General features: G+C 40.2%; 1 protein-coding gene across 1 annotated transcript in view; it reads left to right on the top strand.

Moving 5' to 3' along the window:
- PTPRR (protein tyrosine phosphatase receptor type R) overlaps window positions 1-22,547 on the top strand; it is a 139,401-nt gene that overhangs the window by 70,482 nt on the left and 46,372 nt on the right. Inside the window, exons 4-6 of the mRNA XM_059473220.1 lie at window positions 2,801-2,956; window positions 10,453-10,563; window positions 14,668-14,930. Of these exons, the coding sequence (XP_059329203.1) occupies window positions 2,801-2,956; window positions 10,453-10,563; window positions 14,668-14,930 (530 nt within the window). The remainder of the gene's footprint in view (window positions 1-2,800; window positions 2,957-10,452; window positions 10,564-14,667; window positions 14,931-22,547) is intronic.

The following is a 22,547-nucleotide window of genomic DNA, read 5'->3' as shown; positions in this document are numbered from 1 at the left end:
CTCAGACTTTCCATTAGTAAATTAAATGTCATCTACAATATTAATATTCATGCTTTGTTATTCTGCTATAATAATCTGTCCTCAGAAATTATCTTGTAGACTGTGGTATCATACTGACTAAAGATGGTGATAAATTTGCTTCCAGCAAAAAGGACTTTTATAATCAACTGTCATTGTATGGTTTTTGGGTATGCATACTTAATAACACTGTTGTCTTTTTATGAAAATTTTACCATGAAGCAAGAAAATCCAACATCATCTATGTATTGCTAGACTTCACTTTGCAGAGGGAAGAAGAGGTTTTTATGCTATGTGCAGGTTGAATATTAGGGAAGAAAACTGACAAGTTCAGCATAAAAGTATTTTCTGCCTTGAAAGCTTGATAGGATTGTATACATCAAAAAGGATTATAAAACTCCTTCAAGAAATGTCTCTGTGAGAAAAGATCTCACAAGAAATACAGCAAGAAAGATCAATAGGAATGCACTGCCGCTCTTTCCCTGTTCTTCAGGAATCTCACTCATTCGTGACACGTGATGCTAAATTTCATTTGTCTCCTGCATTGACCAGAATGAAAAGTTTAAAGATATATTCAGAGAAAAACACAATTAAATGAGAAATGTTTTGGAGTCTGAGATATATATTTCAATATACTGAATCACGTAGTAGCTTTCTTACTATGCTCCTTAGAAATTATGTAAATAAACAGAAGAAATATGCTGTTTATTTTCCTACTGGCTCCACTGCTTTTTTCTTTCTCCTCTCATTTATGATTTAAGGGAAGAGATAATGTCATTTTGCACATACATATAGCCCAGAATACAGTAAGCACTATTTTTTAATTAGTCTTTTCAACACCTGAAAAATTTCTTCTATGAGTCAATATTTCAGCTCTATAAGAAGGCAAGTAAACTTTTCCTCTATTTGCTCTAAAAATCACACAGAGCCAAAATTCACAAAGAAGACGAATACATCTTAGGAGACATTATTCCCACTTTTCATCCTTCTAACATGAGACAGTTCCTCTCACACAGAGTGCTGGCAAGCAAGCAGAGCAAATCAAAATTCATCTTGCCTTGTTTCAGTGTGTTGTTTCTCAACTACTCATCTAGGCTCCCTGTAAAAGCAGTAGATGATGGTAACTGCAGGAGAAGAGGCATTGAGATCCATCCTGATTATATTAGGATGGATTAAGAGATGCCAGTCCTTCTCTGCTGGCTTTCAAAGGTAGGTGACTGAAGTGAGGTGAGGTGACTCAGTCCCAAGTGAGCAGCTCTCAGAAGTGACCAGGAGCCTGGAAGCCAGGATGTGGATGGGCACAGAGGGAGCAGACAGCCTGCTAACCTCTTACATGTTACACAGATGCCAGGAAAAATTAACTCACTATTTCCAGTGTCTCCTTAGCCTTTCCAGTACATCCTCCTCCCATAAAGTCCCTTTAATGGGATAGAGAAACTCATAAACAGAGGGGGCACAAAACACTGGGAATGCTGCATGCCTGCCAAGCCTTGCCTGGTGCCTGTGACCTGCACACAGCAGCAGTCCCCTTCCCATGTCAGAGACTGACTACAGCCCCAGGCTCTAACCAGTTTCTTCAGCTCCCACTGGTAGCCAGTGTCCTTACCATTGTTACTGAGCAGATGGACCAGCAGCACATGTGAGAGCACAGAGGACATATTTAGGGCAAACATGTTTGAAAGAGTCCCTTTCTGTGCAGCTCTATTTTGAATGCAAGGAATATTTTATGCAAAGAGTATTTCATGCAAATGTATTTTAAGAAGAGCAAAAGATGGCTTTTTCTTCACTTCAGCAGAGATAATGATACTCATTCAATGTGATGGGAAGGAGACAGGGGAAATCAGAATTAGCCCTGTTTGAACTGATCTCTCCCATCCCATAATGATGAATAGCAAATAACCTGATTGTTGAGGTTCTTGCCTGTCCAGGCAGCAATGTAAGGAACAGCTCCATGCCTACCTCATGTGTGGGGGATCCCCCAGATCTGGAATCTGCTCCACACCACACTGTCAGCTACACCGGCCACAGCCCTGGGGAGATAGGGTTCCCACATCCTGTTTGGACATCAGAGTTGTTTCACATGCTTTTCAAGTCTATCACAACAGAGAAAGTGTCTTTCCTTTTGCTACCTTGAAACAGAGTGGGCATCTGTTTCTACATTTCTAATATAGAACCTCTTAGGCTGCCAGGACTGCATCAAAGACCCCAGGGCAAGAATTAATAGATAAGGGAGTGGACATCCTCAGGTCACCCACTAAGTGCTAACAAAACTTCCTTGGTCCTTTAATTTTGTTGGACCATACTAAATTGCACTGCAGTCAACTAAGAGGACTTTATTGTGGTATGTGTCTGCCATATGTTGAGAAGGGACTAGAAAGTAATGTCCAAATATCACAGCATTATGCTAAGCATTCCTATTTCATCTCAGCTCAGATGAACTGTCTGCTAAAATCCCTGCTGGCACATTGCCATTGACCCCATCCCATGGCTCCTCCTACCACTATGTTATATTGATTGTTTAATGATACTAAACTCAGGAAAAGTCTACCTTGTCAATATTGATTGAGACAAAGCACTCATGCCCATGTATAGGATTTGCATTTTCTTCCACAGTCTGCTGAGATTTACAGACAGGCAAAAGGTATGCTGTGCTCACAGAGCAGGTTGCAACCTTTATACTCCATGCTTTTGCCTCTGGAATTATAGTTGCAATCTACAGAGAGCAGAGATTAATGCCAGACCCCTCCTATGATTTTGCTTTTTTTTTTTTTTTTTCCCCTAGGGAAAGAAGAACTGTGTGGAACTGTTTGTGTCCCCACTGAACACGAAGCCAGGAATTTCTGAGGCGCTCCCATCTGAAGAAGTGCTGCGTTCCCTTAATATCAACATTTTGCATCAGAGTTTATCCCAGTTTGGAATAACAGAGGTCTCCCCTGAGGTTAGTTATCAATCTTCTAACCTGTATTATTTTGATACAGATTAGGCACTTACTTCCTTGGTAGTATTCCAGCTGAGGTTCTCAAGCATGAGGCAGAAAATGTATGGGCTTAGAGAGCATCACTAGTGTAAGGCAATTATCATAGAATCCTCAAATAGTGAGGCTTGAAAAGGATTTTAAAGATCACCTAGTTCCAACCCCTCTCCCATGGACTGCACCTTTCAGTAGACCAGATTGCTCAGAGCCCCTCTCTGTTGAATTACTTTAGTAGTGCTTTATTAGGCTATTTACCCTTTAACATCTGCATTCTCCTCACACAGATGAGCTACCATTGAAATTGGAGTCTAGATCCTAAGCATGCACTAATTGTCTTAAAGGAAATGGACATAAGGAATTCCAGTCTATTAATGGGGGTAGGAAGACATAACAATTTCAATAGAGAGATAAATGGAATGCAGATATTGTGTGTCACCATTACTGTCCATGGAACATTTGTCTGACATGATTTTGAAAAACTGAATCTGTACATTACACCTATGCTTCTTTTTATTTTTAGCATCATCAAGAGATTTATTTTCTTTATGTGCTCCAAAAAGAGGGTAAAAATAAAACTTGCAGCTATTATTTGTATTACTTCATCCATTTTTTGGAAGAAAAAAAATCCATTTCCAAGTAGAGATAACATTGTCATCTCCCCAGCTTGTCTGAGACATTATCAGTGAGATGGATATCTGATTCTGGGTCAACCATTTAAAATGTGCCCAGAAAATGAAAGAAAGTAAAAGCCTTAAGGGTAAAAAGCCAGTGAGCTCATGGACATTGTCATATCACACTGTGTTTTATTTAGTGTCTTATACCTGAAGCTCTTACATACATATATATACAGACCCTCAGAATGCAGTTTGGGGCCAAACCCCTTCAATCATGTTGTCAAGAATGAAGATTTTCAGTGGAAGCTCCCAGTTTGGCAGAGGAAGTGTCCTTGTCCAAAAAAATGGGAAAAAAATTTAAGTACTCTGATGAGCTGCGTTTCCCTCCATGGGTAAAAAGTTCCTGGGGTTTTTTATATCCAAAGCTGGGTTTGAGACACTGCTGTTGGAGCCATTGGGCTGTTATGCCTACCTGTATTTCTACTGATTGGAAATTGTTTCTCTCACTTTAAGTATTCTAAGAATCTAGATGTCTTTGTTACAAAAAAAAAAAAAAGAAATATAAAACAAGGCCAATTCATGTTCTACTGCAGCAACCTGCCACTATCAAAATTCAGATTCCCAAGTTTTTGCTGTTCTAATACAAAACATAGCAAAGCAGTGGTTTCCAAATAAATCAAGTCTTTATATCACCCATCAACAAACTGAGTGAAGCTTCCTTTAGGTCAGAATTTCCTTTTTATCTGAAGCACATGAGTCTGACAGTTGGATAGAGGCAATTATCTATTCCTAGTACTACAAATAACACTTGAGGTAGACATGGGGCAAGAACTTATATGAATAATATATGAATGGAGAAATGTCATCAAGCTGTGAAGAGATGCTGGAAAAAATCAAGCCTTGAACTCAAAAGCTCATCTTGAGTTAGATACATTTCAATAATCTAGAGTGTTCTGATATATGAAAAAAAATATAGGTAATCATTTAAAACAGGATTATTAGAATGAAAGCTGTGCAGTCTCTAAGTCCTAATACTGTTGGAGACACAAGAGAGTATTTTAATATTTCAATTGATAGCAGATTATAACGCTAAGGCATTGATCCTGAAAAATAATGCAGCTTTACACTAATATGTAATACACTGATTACATATTCCTTGTAGATCTCAATAAATAGTTTACACATATAAGACTACAGAGAAAAGAACATCAAAAAATAACATACAATCTTTACTTGGTCAGCTGCCAACCATTTATGTTCCCTCAACTTGCTCTAAGAACAAATTGCTCCAAACAAAGTAACAGCAAACCAAAACAAAACAGGCAAACCTTTGAAGGAAGGTATAATTATACAAAGCCTTACATAGCTATGATGCATGATTTGCCCATTGTAAAATGCTGTTTGTGTGTGTACTGCTGAGCTACCAATCCTGATTAAATCATGAGCTAAAATTATACACTCTTCTACCAAAAGTATGAATGCTTCACAAGCAGTATTGTATGTGCAATATCAGTGTATCTGTGCACAAAGGAAGCATTACTCTCATCTTTCTAGGTGGGTGGCACACACAGAGGTGTTAGGGCTGAAATTTGTCTCCTTTTTCAGCTGTATTTCAGTAAGAGCTGCCTAAGGCTTGAAAGCCTTCTGGCTCTCTCTCTATGGTAAACAAAAAAAGATATGTTTGACAGGCAGTTCATCCCATCTGTGACACACCTCTCCTGAGATTGCTTTTTAACAAGGTTTAGTGTAAACTAGACCCCCAGAGGGTTAATGCTGTGGGAGATTATCCTGTCCAAAGAAATTTTACCACAATTATGTAGGAAAACCCACATGGAAAACTGCTCTGCTCAAAGTTTCAGCCCATACTATACCATAAACAGCAAAAGACCCAGTGGATGTCAGTACCTGGAACTACATTTCCATTCATTACAGAAATAATTTGCTTGTTCACATCTGCTGATGCATTGATCACTGCTTGATCTATTTTCAAGTAAATTGCTGGTCTCAAAATTATATCCCTGTTTCTTATTCTGCAGTTGCTGAAAGAGCAGTTTCCCTATATGTCTTTCTGTAGGAACCATGAGAGTACTTTACTGCCTGGTGTAAAATGAGATGTGTACCAGTGGAAATGTGTAAATTTAAAGGTGTCTTTGCCATTTCAGGGGTCTAGGACAATGTCTATACCTTTCATATCTCCTTGATTTTCCAATGGCTTATCGTAGTTGTAGCATTTGTTCTTTTATTGTGGTCTAAAGTGGGATTTCAGACTGAGTTCTGCTCCATGGGATGTACCACAGTCAGGAGCAGAATTCTCCAGAACAAAGTACCAAATTGTGCATGATGGTAGGACTATATTCAATGACTTAGGCAGTCTGTTATTATGGTGTGGGAATCCTGGCGTCCTAAAGTCTTTAAATTGCTTGGATTTCATAATTTACTAGATTTCAGAATTTACTAGAAGAGAACTCGAAGTGATTTTGAATGACAAAAATAACTGAAGTTACACTACATAAGATAAGGATTACTATGTTTTGAGAGCTAAGCTAACTGCCAGTTGGAAATGTGTCACTGAGGGAGAAATTTCCAGAGTTCATACCAATATTATGCAATCCCAAAATGAAGCATTACAGCCTCCTTGCACAAAGAGGTTGCCTTTGAAGTATGTGATATTAACATATTAGAGAAGAAATCAAAGGAAGCAATCATGCACTTAAAGTATACAGAAACTGTGAGTCGCTGTAAGGACAAATGATCAAAACCAATATCTTAGAAATTACAACAGCCTGGACTGATAGAGGCACCTGGGAAACAAAGCAGGGCACAAGGACATGCTCCTGTGATCAGGCAAGGCAGCTGTAGTGTAAAACCTGCACGGTGCACCCAGAGCACCCAACAGAAACAGGAGCCCTGCAGGCTGCCAATGTGGATGTGGAATCACAGCACTTCATCACACATGTACCCAAAGTAGAGCCTTTGGGGTGTATTTTTCATGGGAGACATGGTTAAGTGGTTATTATCCAGTGTCCTGTGAGCCTGAGAGGTCACACACATTCCTACATGTTTTCACTGGGGGTGGAAATGATTTCTTGGCAGCCTTTCCTAATGTGCCTCAGCTAACATAGTTAAAATAGCAGAAAAAACAAAGCTATTCAGTGTGAACTTCCATGAACCCTTTTTGATCTTGAGCTCTACCCCCAGCTCCCTGTAAGCTTTCCTCTGAGCTCAGAACTACAGATTGCTATGCTCTCATTAGTGTTCCAGCCCAAGAGACTAATTGGGGTTAACTGACCTAATTTGCAAATTCACCTATTTTCCACTGAAAATTTACCTTCTTTGGCAGGTCCTGATACTGCAGGAGAATCTTTCCATCTCAGATTTCACACTGACTACTTAATGTCTATCTTGTTATTATCAAAAGTTGGCTGCTCATTTTACTTGCTTGTAGAAATACTCCACTGTTTTTCCCATAATAAGACCATAAAAGTCAGAATGGATTTTAGTATCTTTAAAAAAAAAAAAGTTTATAAAAATTGTTTAGAAAAAACACATTTGTTTCAGTTCCGTAGATACCCTTGTGTGCAGGCACTCTTCAGTAAGGTTAGTGATTGAATGCCATTGTAAGACTACATTTGATTCTTCCACACATTGAATTATGCTGAATTCAAATCGTTTAAACTGACCTGGTTCATTCTGCCTGAAAAACTCACCTTATTGGAGACTTGTTAGGGAATGGAAATGCTAGGAAATTATTCCTTCCTCCCTGTTTGCTCTAGGATCTGGTGCTCCCTGAGCTACTGAAATTCCCTTGCCACTCCATCTGCTCTGACATTCCCCCACTTTTATTAGCTGCAGATCTTTGCAGATTATTTTGAGTATATCCTCAAGCCTATTCCTCAGAAACTATCTGAAGGACAAGAATCCTCTCGTTTCTGCCTTGCATTTGGCCACCCTATTAGCTTTTTTCCTGGGTGTCAGCAATTTGTAGTGAGCGTGGCAGTTGCTATCCCTCTTATCAGTTTTCCCAGACAAAGGGACAAAGTTCTGAATGATCTGCATTGACGTTTCAAAAAGCAATTCCTTATCATGGGTGTGAGATGACTCAGTTACTGGAGGTCACAACTTCTTCTGTCATTAGGAAGCAGCTTAAGCAGTGATTTTGCTCTCCACCAGCTAGATCTGGGAGAGAGATTTACCTGAGTATGTGAAGGTACTACTAAAGTGTTTCAAAATGGTGTGTCAAGTAAGTTTAAGTTGTGGCATACTTTTTTACAGCATTTGTTAGTATTCTTTGAACATTATTGTTAGAAAGACAAGTCAGGCAAAGACATGTCCTGAACACACATAGCAATAGACAGACGTTATAGAGATTAATTCTCTTAAAGTCTTCTTTTATTCGCTTCAGTCTGTTATATGTATGAAGTCTATTATAAAATATTTTTAAAGTTTTGTAACATCATTGAATTAAAGTTTATATGTCTCTCATCCACTGTGACTAAAAATCCCATTAGCTTTTCATTTATTTTTAGTGTATTTGTCCATTCAGTAAAGAGGTATTAAACCATCTCATTTACTCAGTTACAAAAGGTCAGCATGGCCAATTCTCCTTTAGCTCCTGCTTTGTATCTAAATTTCCTCCTGAGAGATATGAAACACCGGAAAGCCATCAGGTAACCAACCCACTCAGGGTCAGACATTGAGTTCATAGCTTATAGGCCACAGCTGCAGCTGCTGCTGTCACCATGGGATTCCCATGGAGCTCAACAGGAGCAGTCTTGGACGTGCAGCAGCTGCAGGTTTGGGCTCTGAGCCAGTATTGGGACCCAAGTCCTGTGCCATGAGCACAGCAGAATGACCTTGCTGTGCTGAGGTAGCAGATTGCACAGAGAGCTGTACCCCACTACAGTAGCCACAGTGTTTAAATATGTCTAGGAACAATTTTTGCAGAAATATTTGGTAAGGTTTCCAGGTTCTTTTTGAAAGCCCTGAGTTTTAAGTTGCTCATTAAACATCAGACTGACACTTTATAAGCCTTTTTAAACTGTTAATACCTGCAACATTTTAGAGCTGAGACCATGATGCATGTTTACACTAGCACACAAATATACTAATTTTACAAGATTGGTTTCTATAGTTGTGCTGAAGGATTTCCATTCTGGTGCCCAGGACTATTACTTCCAAAGAAAACTCTTCTTTATTACACTTTCAGTTCTAAAGCAGTCAATTCCCAGTTAAACACAAGCATTTCTTCAAGCAAGCAAGTCTTTGTAAATTAGCCATGCTACCAAATTTCTCTCAAAATGTTTGCATTTTGTGGTAATTGTATCTGGGAATTGTCTTGCACTGTCCTCTTTTCAAAACCAGCAGTGCCTAATGCTGTGCTGAAAGGAGGACCATGAGAACTATATCAGGATCCAGCACCCAGCATTCTTGGTCAGCTTGTTCTCTTCCTCAGGCCATGAGCTCCCACTCCTCAGGAAGCTTTCCCACATGAATTCATCATCATCCAGACTTTCTGTGTGGGGGAGGCTAAAGAAGTTTGGTTTTGGGAGGCTTTGCCTTTTTGGAAGACAAAGTTGTCTTGATGCATTAGCTGTGCAAAAGAGCAGGCTAATGGGTGGCTAAGCAAAAGTGTTGGAGCATCCCTGCTGTTCTACAGGCCCATTGAGCAGCCACTCATCTTTGTATGGAGCAACTCTTTCCTCTGTGATAACCTCTGTGATAAACACAATATCCCCAGAGAGGAGAAAAGGCCACATTGGGATGGGAAGAGAGCTCTGTATTTAAACTAGAGGTTTATTTAAAGCCATTAGAGAATTTCAGCAAGAGGGAAACACAAAGACCTTGACCATTTACGATGGAAACCAGAATTTTAGAAAGTTGATTTAACTCAGTCTGAGAACTCTACTGAAAAGACACAATTAAGAAAATAAAAGCAAGTAGCTAAAAATTGGCAATGTCTACTGAACTGTGGTCCCAGAAGCATCAGACAACATACTTTATTATAAATAATATATTGCAGTTAGACCAAGGGTGCATGTACTTTGTGTCTGCTACAAAATCTATATTTGAAAACATAGTGAAATTCTGGTAATTTAATACTCCAACCAAGTCCCACTGCTGCAATAAAGACAAAAATAAATGCTTTTACAATCGTTATTATTTCATAATTCCCAGGAGTTCCCTAGGAGTTCTGGAAATTTTAGTGTGCGCAGCTGTTACAGAAATGTTCTATCAGCAGGAAGCCAAAGATAATGAGATTAAGCATAATCAGAATTAAAGATAAACAGATAATGAGATTATTTTCAGCAAAATCAATATTTTTTACGTATTTGTGTGTGTAATCTAGAGGTGACAGTGTGAGGCCTTCCTGGCTCACGAAGGCAAACAGGCAAGTCACCTGCTCTTTGCTCCGTGTCAGGTGTAGACACTGGGAAGGCTGGCGCATGCGTGCGGGGGCTGGAGATAAGCCCTGGGGAGAAAGGCAGGGCAAGCACTTCCCAAAGGCCGTGTGGGAGCACAGCCCTTTCACCTGAGCAGCCAGGTGGCTTCCAAGAGTGGTGCTGGGCCATGTTTGCTTTACCTTCAGGCAGCCTGTGCCGGCTGGGGACAGTTCCCTGGGCTGCAGATCCCGGCGCGGCGCTGGGAGCGCGGGGTGTGCCTGCTCCATGGACTGGGCGTGGGCAGGGGTGCCAATAGCAGCGCTCCAAGTCATGCCATGTGCTGTGGAATTTCAGCGCTGACAAAGCTGAGGAGAGTGATTAATGCCCAAGGAGAGCTATTTAATCTGCACATGCCACTCTATAACCTTTTTTTCTCTTTCTGTTTCTGTTTCATTGCTTAAAAAAGAAAAATGTTTTGCAAGGCCAGCACGAAGCAGACAAAATCTGGAGCAAAGAAGGATTTTATGCAGTTGTTATATTTCTCAGCATCTTTGTCATTCTAGTGACTTGTTTAATGGTAAGTTTCCCTTTTACCTTTATTTTGTTTTTATTTCGTGCTTTTCTTAGTCTGAAGGATAGGGTCACAAATTCTTTACATGATGGGTGTTTTCTCAAGGCTAATAGAAACTCAACTCCATGGTAAGAATTGGTCACTCTCGTAATGCTGGGAAACCAAAGTTTGAAGAATCACATATCTTGATGCATTTTGAGTTGAATGAAGAATGTAACTAGAAGGAAGCTGAAGAAATAAATAACAGGTTCTTAAATCTACAGGATAACTGTGTAGGGACATGAGTGATGACTTCTCAACCTTCTTAGTTCCCAGGATCCCTGAAGTCCTCTTACCTGCCTTTATTTTAGTTTTATTCGATAGTAAAAGCAACACCACATTGATAGAATGTTGTCAGTGCACAGTTGTTAGAGTGTGTGTTGGTATTTGTGTATCAAATGCACAAATAATAAACTGAAATAACTAGTAAGAACGTGAAGGAATAATAATATTTTTGAGCAGGTTTGCCATTCACATTGCATGAGCTCAGTGGCTAGGTTTCTGAGCATTAGGCACAATTCTAATATATTGAATATGAGAAGTGCAGTGGTCACACAGAAGATGAAGAACACTATACCACTACTGATTTTTGTAGCGTAATTTTTGCATTTTTTTCCAATGTTGTATCTTATACATTTTCCTTCTTTAAATTGTGTGATACTTCTACAGTGCACACATACAAGTGCTAACTGAATTCTCTGACAATTGTCAGCATTTATGAACACACAGTATCTTGGGGTCTTTTTGAGATATTTTGCTCTCAAACACATTTAATTTTCTTTAACCACTTACAACCTTAAGATGGAAAGCATGTTTAATCTAAAGTTATTTAAAAATGTTCACAGTTATACAAATGTTCACAAAAATTTATAACAAAATGTTATTTCATCTTTTAAGGTCTCCCTAAGATTTGAAAAGTATTTGTTTTATCACAGGAAATTGTTGCTTTATTTAATTTCTACTTTCTTGTTGTCTCCATCTCTCCATGCCATTTCACTCAAAGGAGGAGGATAACTCTAGAAATCTCTTCTTCTCTACTCTCTGTTTTGGAGAAGAGATATTTTGGTCATTACTGACTATTTAACTGGAAAAGTATAGAAAATGCTGGCTGTTCTTGCCTGGTACCACACAATATTTTCATTAATGACCTGGAATGCATCAGCAATATTGGAAATTGAAAGCATTCTGTATGACAATATCAGAACTTCAAATATTCCTCAGGTGCCAGAGAAAAGATGGGGAAGAACAACAATGCTGCTTGGCAGTGACAAGAGCTGTAATCATGTGCATCGATACAATGTAGGAGATATGTGGCAAAACAACAGTTCTGTAGGAAAGGTTCCAGCGGTATCACAGAACAGTATTACAGAAGTAGATAAGGAGATAAGCAACATCAATGTTGCAAAAATACACTTCTTACCCTGGGATATATAAATGAGGATATGATCTCTAAGATCTGAATTCAGCTCTGCTATGCTAATTTGGTTGTCATGTCTTACTCATTTTCTATTGTCTCTGTCCACCACATTTGCTTAAAATTTCAGGCAATTATAGGAGGAAGGAGATGCAAGAGTGATCAGAAACACAGAAGACATGAAATAATTGGTTTATTTATGACAGGGAAAAGGAGCAAGCAGAAACATGATAGTTCTCAAACGTGGAAAGATTTCAAAGGCTGTTGTAAGGAAGAAGATAATACTTTCTCCATTGGGGACTGGAAAAGAGAAAAATTTTTACAAGGTGATTTGGCTGACTCATTAAAAAGATCTTTGCTATCACATGTGTCACCAGACCCTGGATTGCATTGCTTGGGGAAGCTTGTGAGTTTTCCCCCATTAAGATTTTAGGCAAACATCTGATTTTAGGCAAACATCAGAAATAGTTGAAATAGGGTGTAGCTGAAGTTACACCCTATTTCAGGGTGTGAAGTTAGGGCAGAGGTCAATACTAGTAGACTCCTTGAATTCCTTTCAGATGGAATTGCTATTATTCTGTGGTCTTTTCTGCAGGGATTCCCCTTTCTGTTCCTCCCAGGTCCAACCTGTATCTTTACATGTGCTACTGTTTAAACTACAAATGGACACTGTCTCAGATTTTGCCAGGATCTGATAATATATGGGTATGTCCAATCTGTAAAGCTAACAAACAACTCATGTTTGTTTTTTATCCCATTTAATGTGTGTCAGAGTGGCAGATTGGGTTGGTCACTATATTTTTGGCCATTTCTGGATTTTTTACTTTACTTTCATTAAAACTCTTATAGCCCTGTAACACTTTCTGAGGAAAAGTGTTAGTGTTTAGATCAAATGTTGTTGGTTAGATTTTTTTCATTTTCTGCTAGGGTCAAGCTATCTTTTTTTTCCTAGAGTCTTAATAATATATTATTAAATAGTATAATAAATAATACTTGTCCACATTTTAGAAGTCAAAACCATAATTCCTTAGGTCCTCAAGAAGTGAAACTATGTCAAAACATATTAGTGACAAGAAGGTATGGTGAGCATTGTCATGGCCATGAGTCTGTGAGCTGCTTATCTGCTGGTTATCAGAAACAAATTACCTGAAAGCACTCACTAGAGAAAAAGACAGTAAAAATATTTCAAGTCCCTCTTTATTGGTACCAGTGCCCTTGCTTCACAGGTACCCCTGAGAGGACTTCTTTTTCTGCAAAATTATGGGAAAGAAATCTTATCCTAGTAATTCTAAACCCTTCAGAATGAACAGATGGTTTACCTAGCCAAGTCTTGTTTTTGTGTATTGCTAATGACATTAGGTCAGTTCCCAGTAAACCTCTAATGCTAATCCTTGAACAAACAAACCCATCAGATATATCTAGCCATCACTGGAAAGCTAAGGAATGATAGATCTTTATGTGGTGCTAGCAGGGGCAACAACTGTCAAAGAATTAGCTTGCAGAGAAAAAAATGTTCTGGTCTAGGTTTTCTCTTACTCAAGAATCCAAATCAAATGCTTTACAGGAACAGATAAAGCAAAGTGGAAAGTACAAGGGTATCTGCAGAGACCTTCAAAAAACTGTGTAAGTGCCTTCCATCTCCACTCGCAATATTTACAATTCTTATAAATGTCACAGCTGGTAAGGCATGTTTTGAAAATGGAACAGCTATAGCTCAGAAATTGTTTTTTGTATTGCCCTCCAAAGAAATAAGATATGTTAAACAGGTGTAGCATGGGTACCTCTGGAGTGACATTACTGAGCACAAGCCACCTACCTGCCCTCACCAAGCCAGGGTTCAGCAACGTCAGTGTAGAGTTTGATGGAAGAAGATCAGTACAACTTCTGCTTTTGTTGCACATTCCAGATGTTCACATTCATAAGCAATATGTGGACAGATAATCCTGGTATTACAGTGTGTTCAGAAATCAATTTCTTGGTGATTGTAAAGCACACTTTTCTGAACAGATGGTTAAATAACTTCATAGGCCACTCATTACTTCAGCTTTATTTCAGAATAGTTAATGTTTCTCTCAGGATATTGGAGCCTCTCCCTACCTGGAGGAGTATTTCAGAGTAATGGCAGCCTACTGTTACCAAAGTGACCTAGTAAAGTTACCCTGTTCAACCACCAGCTCTATGCCAGATGAGTAAGGGCTTCTAAAACATCTGCTCTAAAACAAATTGAGGCTGCTGTAATTAGAGACTTGTATATGGCTAAATCATAAACATCTATTTTATTTTGTGTCATTGTCTCTTGTGTTAAAATGCTTAAAATTTCTTCTACAGTTACTGTATTTATTAGTATTTCCTTCTTCACAATATCTTCTGAAACTATTCTCCATTCTGTGTTATTTGCTCTTTAAATAATACTACTGCAGGTATTGCAAATAAGTACTAACTCACTGTGAGAACTGTTAAAATCCCTGCTGCCCGCGTGTACACTGCAGTTTATGTAATGGAAATGCTTATCTTGTGGGAAATGCTGTGTAACACAACTTGTGACTTACCTTCTAGGAATGAAAGTCACCTATGGCAATCTTCTCCAGCATTTGTGATACCTTCCTTGCCTTGTTTACCAGGCAATTGAGATTGAGCTGTCCTCTTTATTTCTGTAGGTTCTGTACAGATTAAAGGAGAAGATCCAGTTGTCACTAAGGCAAGAGAAGGAAAAGAAGCAGGAGATCCACCTGTCACCCCTTCCCCTGCAGACATCTCAGACTGAGTACAAGACCACCAACAGCATGGTCCAGCCTCAACAGGCTCCAAAGGTTATCAATGTTGTAGTGGACCCTCAAGGCCAATGTGTTCCTGAGCTTAAACCTCCCCTGTGTGCCAGCCCGTCTCCTTTCAGAATGAAACCTGTGGGACTCCAGGAAAGGTAGGATGGTGCCTGGTGTGCTCAGGATTAATTCTACTTTTTCATACTTATCCTTCATGATTTCGTATGTTTCTCTTCTGTCAATGAATGGGAGACTTTGCCATGTGGACATCTGAGAAATGGGATTTTGGTGTGTTAACATCTATCTCACAGGTATTCTCTCCTTTTCTTTACATATGACCAAAGATTCAGGTCACATGAAAATGTTCAGGTTTAGGCTGAGATTAACTACATTAGTAGCATTCTTTTTGCTGATTATATTTTTCCCATACTCCAAAGAAATAATTTTTTTATTTTTCATTGGTTTTGCCTGTTTTGATCCTGGAGATCCTGAAAGAGAGTTCACGGGCTGGTTATGTATTGTCAGCAAAGGACATTCTCATTCTCAGGGAGTCCCTAGCACCTGGAAAACTTAGAAGTATTTACACCGAGTGCATTTAGCAATCTTATACAGTGTTTCCATTATCACCTTTGGACATATTTTTTCCTTAAATGCAGCTTTTCGTGGTGGTCAGGATACTGTGCAAAGTCTACAGGCTTTACTAAAAGGAAGAAGTGATGAGTAATGAAACCAACTGTTGTGTGCAGTTCCTCAGAAATGCTTGGGCACCAAACCCTGCCATTCATTGCGCCTTTCAAAACTGGGCCAGTGCTCTTTTTATAAAACTAGTTATTCTTCACATAAGAGAATGCACACTGACATCTGTCTCTCCTCCGTTAGAAACCTGTATAATTTCTTGTCTGATGGCTGCAGGCTGCTTTCATAAAGCATCAATGCTCTGAATAGCTCACATAGCATGCAGCTGTGCAAGTGAACTCTGCTGCCCCGGCACAGACGATAAATGAAAGAACAGACGCCATGCAGAGACCAAGCAGAGCCTCATCTGTGAGGGATCTCAGCTGAGCTGTAACCCTGATTCAGCTTCAGCCATGGGGATTTCAGTGGCAGAGATTTTATCAATGGATTTATGACAGACAGAGCTCAGGGAGGGGGATTGATTCTTCTGTGACTGAAAGAGGCTTAAAGGCAAAGCTGTCATAAAATATGTAGTGATATCACTGCAAAAAAAAAAAAGTAATGGAGGAAGCAAGTAAATACATTTTGATAGTTTCTCTCATTCCAGAAGAGCCTTAAAATAAATCCAAAAGCATAAGAATCACATAGCTAATTTATAATACTTAATATCTAACATAGCATATGCAATACTTGAGAGGGATCGAGCGAAAGGAATTTGCAGAGAAATTTCATACCTAAGGACAAGAAACTTTTTGTACATAAGGAGAAGAAAGTTTTCCATTTCTCAAGCAAAGAAAGTAAAAACCATTGATTTAGGATATTAAGTTCCACTACAGATAGGAATTTTACATTTAATTCTCCTCAACCTAATTGCATCCTTTGGAAGGACAAAGTTCTGAGTCAGATTTGACAAAATGGACAGCTGAGATACAAAGAGAAAAAACTAAACCTGATGTTTGACCAAATAAACCAGACATTTAGGTTATTAGTAAGGCAAAAGAAGTTAAAGGAATTGAGCACTTCAGTTTCTACTGTAAAAGAACACTAACAGACTTGTGAAAAAGCGAAATCCGTTGTGATAACATCCCATTGTGCAGCTCTTTTTTGCCATGTTTAACACAGACTCTATCAGCCCAAGTCCACTCCTAAGAAATGGTTGTTTATTCCAAGCTCAATGTACAAAGGTCTGGGGCTATGAGGGAGAGAACTTTAGGGAATAGTTTATCTTCTGTTCCTCTGACATAAGCAGCTATTATTATGTCTATTTCTTATTTATTTACTATAACCTTTACTATGAACAAATCTGTATGCGTTCTAACGCTCAGCAGTGTTGGAAGCAAAAAGTAATAATACACTGACACGTTCTGCCTCAGATTTTATCTAGTGACTAGATAACTGGTCAGTTGAAAACTCCTCTCCACTTTTCTGCCCCAAAAAATCCTTGCACTAGGCAGCCTCGGGCCATCCTCATTACCTTTGGGAGGAGTGGACCTTACAGTATGGATCTGCCCACTGCAAACCATGCTCAAAACAGTCTACTGGCAGCCCTTCTTCTCTTAGGATGGAGTGAATCAAACCTGGAGGTCCTGTACTACTCATGGCACAGCTTTAGGGCACCCTTTCAATAATTTTTGCTATGCTGATTTTGGTTTCTGCCTGGGGAAGAAGCTCTTGGCAGGCTAGAGTGGATATGGGGGCTCATTGACAAAATTAGCATGGAGATTCCTTTGGTCACATGGTTTGGCAGTGGTTCCTGAGCTGTATTTTCTAACCATCCAGACTACTCCCTGGTTTGATTCCTTACAAGCGATCCATAGTCCTGAAATGTCTCGTGTGATCCAGACCAAACTGTTCCTGGTTTGGGCCACGGTTCATTGATTTCTCTTCGAACACATAGTGAGCTGTGCATAGTCATCTAGGTGGGAAGTCTGTGACAATCTCTCTGAAGGATGGGACAGAAAAGTCGGATAATGCAACCCGATCTAGTTGAAGATGTCTCTACTCATTGCAGGGGGGTTTGATTAGATGACCTTAATAGATCCCTTCTAGACAAAACTATTCCATTAATCTGTGCCTGCCTCTCAAGTTCTCTTTCCTTTATACACTAGGTCCTGCTTTGAGGAACATACCCTCGGCAGGACAAGGGGTGGTGATTTTAAACTAAAGGAGGGTAGATTTAGATTAGATATAAGGAAGATTTCTTTTGCAATGAGAATGAAACACTGGCACAGTGTGCCCAGGGAGGTAGCTGATGCCCCATCCCTGGAAACATTCATGGTCAGATTGGACAGGGCTCTGAGCAACGTGATCTAATTGAAGCTGTCTCTGCCCATGGCAGGGGAATGGGACTATGTGACCTTTAAAGGTCCCTTCCATCCCAAACTGTTCTATGATTCTATGATCTAAATGCAAAAATATAGCGGAACTGATTTTTCACAAAGCACCACATCAGCCTCTGGCTCTCTGAACTTTTCCATTTTTATTTGGAATAGCACTGGCCAGTACAGAGGCAAAAAAATTGTTAATGGACTACTGTGCATGGATAAAAATATTTCTGGGAGTTTGTCCAGCTTCTTAAAACATGTTGTGCTTCTGAATACTTGAGCTAAGTCCATGAACATATTTTTCTGTGTATGTGGAAATGCTGTTACTCAGCTATTTCTATAAGACACAGCTTCCCGGCAGATTATTTGCACTATCAAATGTGTGAGATGCCGCAGTTTTTCTGCCGCCTACGCAGACGCGGCGAGGCCGGTGCCTTGCGGGATGCGGCTGTGCCGGAGCGCGGGGACAGTGACACCTAGAGCCGGCGGGCGGCTCGGGGACAGTGACACCTAGAGCCGGCGGACGGCTCTGGGACAGTGACACCTAGAGCCGGCGGGCGGCCTGGGGACAGTGACACCTAGAGCCGGCGGGCGGCTCGGGCACAGTGACACCTAGAGCCGGCGGACGGCCTGGGGACAGTGACACCTAGAGCCGGCGGGCGGCTCGGGGACAGTGACACCTAGAGCCGGCGGGCAGCGCGGGGACAGTGACACCTAGAGCCGGCGGGCGGCCTGGGGACAGTGACACCTAGAGCCGGCGGGCGGCTCTGGGACAGTGACACCTAGAGCCGGCGGGCAGCGCGGGGACAGTGACACCTAGAGCCGGCGGGCGGCCTGGGGACAGTGACACCTAGAGCCGGCGGGCGGCTCGGTCACCCTGCGGCTCCTGCAGCTCCCGCGGCCGGGCAGGCGCTCGCGCAGCCGGGATTGACCGGCACAGCGGCCGCGGGAGGCGAGGCTGCTCCCGTGCTCCGTGCTCCGCTCCCGTGAGACTCCCCGCGGAGCGCTGCATCCAGCCCCAGTGCCCCCAGCGTGAGAAGGACTCTGAGCTGTTGGAGCAAGGAAATGATCAGGCGGCTGCAGCTCCTCTCCCATGAGGACAGGCTGAGGGAGTTGGGGTTGTTCAGGCTGGAGAAGAGGAGGCTCCGGGGAGACCTTACTGCAGCCTCTTGATACTTGAAGAGGGCCTATAAAAAAGATGGGGGCAAACTTTCTGTTCAGGCATGTTGCAATAGGATAAGGGCAAGTGGCTTCAAACTGAAGGAGTCTAGGTTTAGATTAGTTACAAGGAAGTAGTTTTTGAACATTTGAGGTCAGGTTGAACAGGACTCTAAACAACCTATTCTAATTGAAGCTTTCCTTATCCATGGAAAGTGAGTGGGACTAGATGACCCTTAAAGGTCTTTTCCAACTGAAGCTATTCTCTGATTCTATGATTTTCCTAGATGCTGCTCATGGATGTATGCTCACATGCAGCATGTAGTTTGGAAAGTGGTGGCCAAGAGTAGAGGGTGGACTCAAGGTGTGGAGGTGACGGGGCTGTCAGAACAGAGGCACTGTCCCCTTTCTATTACAATTGCTGAGGCAGGCCAGTGAAGGGCTATTTCTTCACAGCCTCTGTGCATCTCCTGGATCATTCAGTGCAGAATGCTTTGAAGTTGTTTTCTTTTTGTGTGCCCACGACTGCTGCTCCTTTGCAGCAAAGACCTTCTCCCCTGGCAGCCCACATTGTTCTGTTGCTGACCAAAGGAGCAGGAGAGCTGCTGTTCTCCTGTGGCTGTCTTTCGTGACGAGCTGTCACAGTATCACAGTGCCAACACCTGACTTTCAGATGCAAAAAATTGTTTTCTCTTCCATAAGCACATCTATGAATACTGCATCAGTGTTTACTTTTCTACTTAGGCTTTTATAGGTTTATATGAATAATATATACTCTTCCTTCATCAGAATAATGTTTCCTTTTATTCTGTTTCTTGGCCCAAAATTCATGTTGATATGAATGGTCCCAGCCAAAAGCAGAATCTGGTGAAGTGGAATGTGGTATTTTAGATTTCATTCTGACATATCAAGCATTGAAAATTCTTAGTGCAAGCAGTGAGTTGTTAAATTACAATCATGTTAGATATAAATACAAGTGTTACCACACCAGCACAGTATTACAACAGGGTTTACATTTTCTGTGGCCACTGCAGCTGTGAATTTTAGTTCCAGTGTTGTTTGTGACTAAGACAACTGCATTTCAACTAGTGGACAATATGATGTTTTGTTCAAATTAGTTACTGGGCAAAGATACATGGAAGAAAAGAAAATGTGGAAAATGTCTCCTCTACTGTGTGTTGAAAACAAACAGTGTTTTGGAAAAATTTCTCAAGCATTTGTATTCCATTCTAACCACAAAATCCTAAAACTGGCTATTATATTTAAGTAATCAGAGGGGAAAATCACAGCTCTGTGTTTTCTTAGTCTTTTACATATTCATCAGAAACTTATTCTGTCTAAAATGAAGAGCTCCTCATGATCACTATCAGGATGCCAGGGGTTTGCAGGACTCTTATTCAGAACAGGTAGTATTTTACATGTGCCTTGTGCTGATTTTTTTTCCCCTGCAAATATACACAAGAGAGTGAAGATGATGATAGAAAACAGTTTGGCAAATAAAGCAAAAAGCCAGCAGATAAGTGAAATAATAAACCATTTTAAAATGTGAAATAAAATAATTATGCAATGGTATAGAGGAACATCTGTGACACAGGAAAATAGAAGATACTCTGTGAAAAAGAAGAGCCAGCAAGAGCAAAACTTGGAGGGGAGAGGGCTGCTCACAGGCATCATTCAGCAGAATGTGCAACCAATTCTGCAACCTCTATGGAAAATCAGTAGGCATCAGCATAGAGAACAGTACGGGGACAATCACCTGAATCAATCAATTATTGCTCTCTAAAAACATAACAGATGAGTGAAATTTGGCTTGAACTCTGACTGTGAGAACTCTGTGGGATGTTACTTTTCCCCACAAAGCAGAGCAATGCTATGCCATAGCTGATAGACTCTCCCCAGTGAGATTTCTCTTACCATCCTGAAGGTCCCTGTAAACTGGCAGCAGAATTCTTTCACCAGTTCTAAGAAGTGTTCAGTAGACATGCAGTGAGTACAGCTCCCTGTAAGTATAATGAAACAAAGTTAATGTAACATGCATTATAAAGCTAAGTGCACTTCTCTGTCCACTTCCTTGTAACAGGAGAAAGAGAGGTATTCTAGTGGGAAAGAAAGGCAATATATTTCTTTATAATATGAAAAAAAAAAGATTCAGATAACCCATAGGAGTCTGTGGAACTCAGTGCCAAAAGGTAAATTTTTAAACAGGAATGTATTAGCAAAAAGTGCACGTACAAATAATGAGAGCAATTATTATTCTCTTTCTGTCTTCAGCATCCTTCCTCAGAAACATCTTGTATTTTACATCTTTACAAAGAAAATCTTGTATAATTTAGGCTTCAGGTTTGGAGGTGGAAACAAATTGCTTTTAATATTGAAAAGTATTCTCTTTTATTACTCATTCTGCATAGACACACAAATTATTAAACTATAGCTTCAGCGTCTTAGGCAATTTCTGAACACTGTAAATTGCCATCTGGATGACAAATACCACAGATGACAAATACCACAAAAACTAACTCTAATACCTGTTTTCCTTATTTTAGAAAGGCAGCATTCATTAAAATGAATCATTATCTTAACAATACAGTATCCTGAATAAAACCTCATAAGAAACATTGGAGCCAGGGTAAAGAACCTGATGTGCTCTTTTCTTCATTAATATAACCTCAGCTGCACCTCAGGATATCACTGTTCAACCACATCTCTGCTCTAATAGATGAGAAAAATTTCTAACAATTCTCTCTGTTCTGATTTTTAGATCACAGAGCACAGTTGCTGCAAATACAGTTATGGTGTTGCTGATCCATTATGATTTTACAAAACTCCATTGAGTCATAATTTCAAGTAATGCTCAGAGGGTAGCACCTTGCACTTGGGCTACTGTAAACATGCCAGATTTTGTAGTTTATTGCACAAACATGGGAATTTACTTAACATATTTACAGGAAGGGGCTTTGGATTTCCTGGCTAAAATAAAGTAGCTTTGCATAGATTTGGAGGATAAATTTTCCCTATTGTGTGGTGCTGAATATGCTTTCTGCATTCTTCATTTAAATAGTAGGGATTGTTTTAGGAAAATGTCAGTGTAATTGTTTGAAGCAAAGCTATATGCCAACATGGAAGTGCTAGCTGTGGAATGGTTTTAAGGTGATATCCTATCAGAAGGAATTTGCAAAGCACCAGGCACCAGTAAACTGAGTTTGAGGTGGTAGGCAGGAATTTCTGTGCTCTGATCTGTCTCTTCTACCATCTCCTTAGAGCACTTTGGGCATGGCACATAAATCTCCAGACATATTCCTAACCACTGGATTGAGGATGGCTGGATGTTGTGTCCATCTGAAGAGATGTAACAAAGATAAGAACAGTAGAAGTCCTACTTGCTACTATTTGTTCACATCATTTAAGAAGAGTGAGGGAATACAATTACAACCCCCTCATACACACACTTTCTGAAAGACTTAAAAATACATTTCTCTCATTTGGCACCTATATTCCATTCTGGTCTGTAAGATCATAGAATCATAAAATGTCTTGGGTTGGAAGGGACTTTGAAAGAGATCGAGTTCCAGCCCCACTGTCAAGAGCAGGGTCACTTTCCACTTGGTCAGGTTGCTCAAA

Source organism: Ammospiza nelsoni, chromosome 5 (genome assembly GCF_027579445.1).
Source record: "Ammospiza nelsoni isolate bAmmNel1 chromosome 5, bAmmNel1.pri, whole genome shotgun sequence".
Classification (NCBI taxonomy): domain Eukaryota; kingdom Metazoa; phylum Chordata; class Aves; order Passeriformes; family Passerellidae; genus Ammospiza; species Ammospiza nelsoni.
Note: the sequence above shows the minus strand (reverse complement) of the source record. Positions and strands in the feature narration are given on the sequence as shown.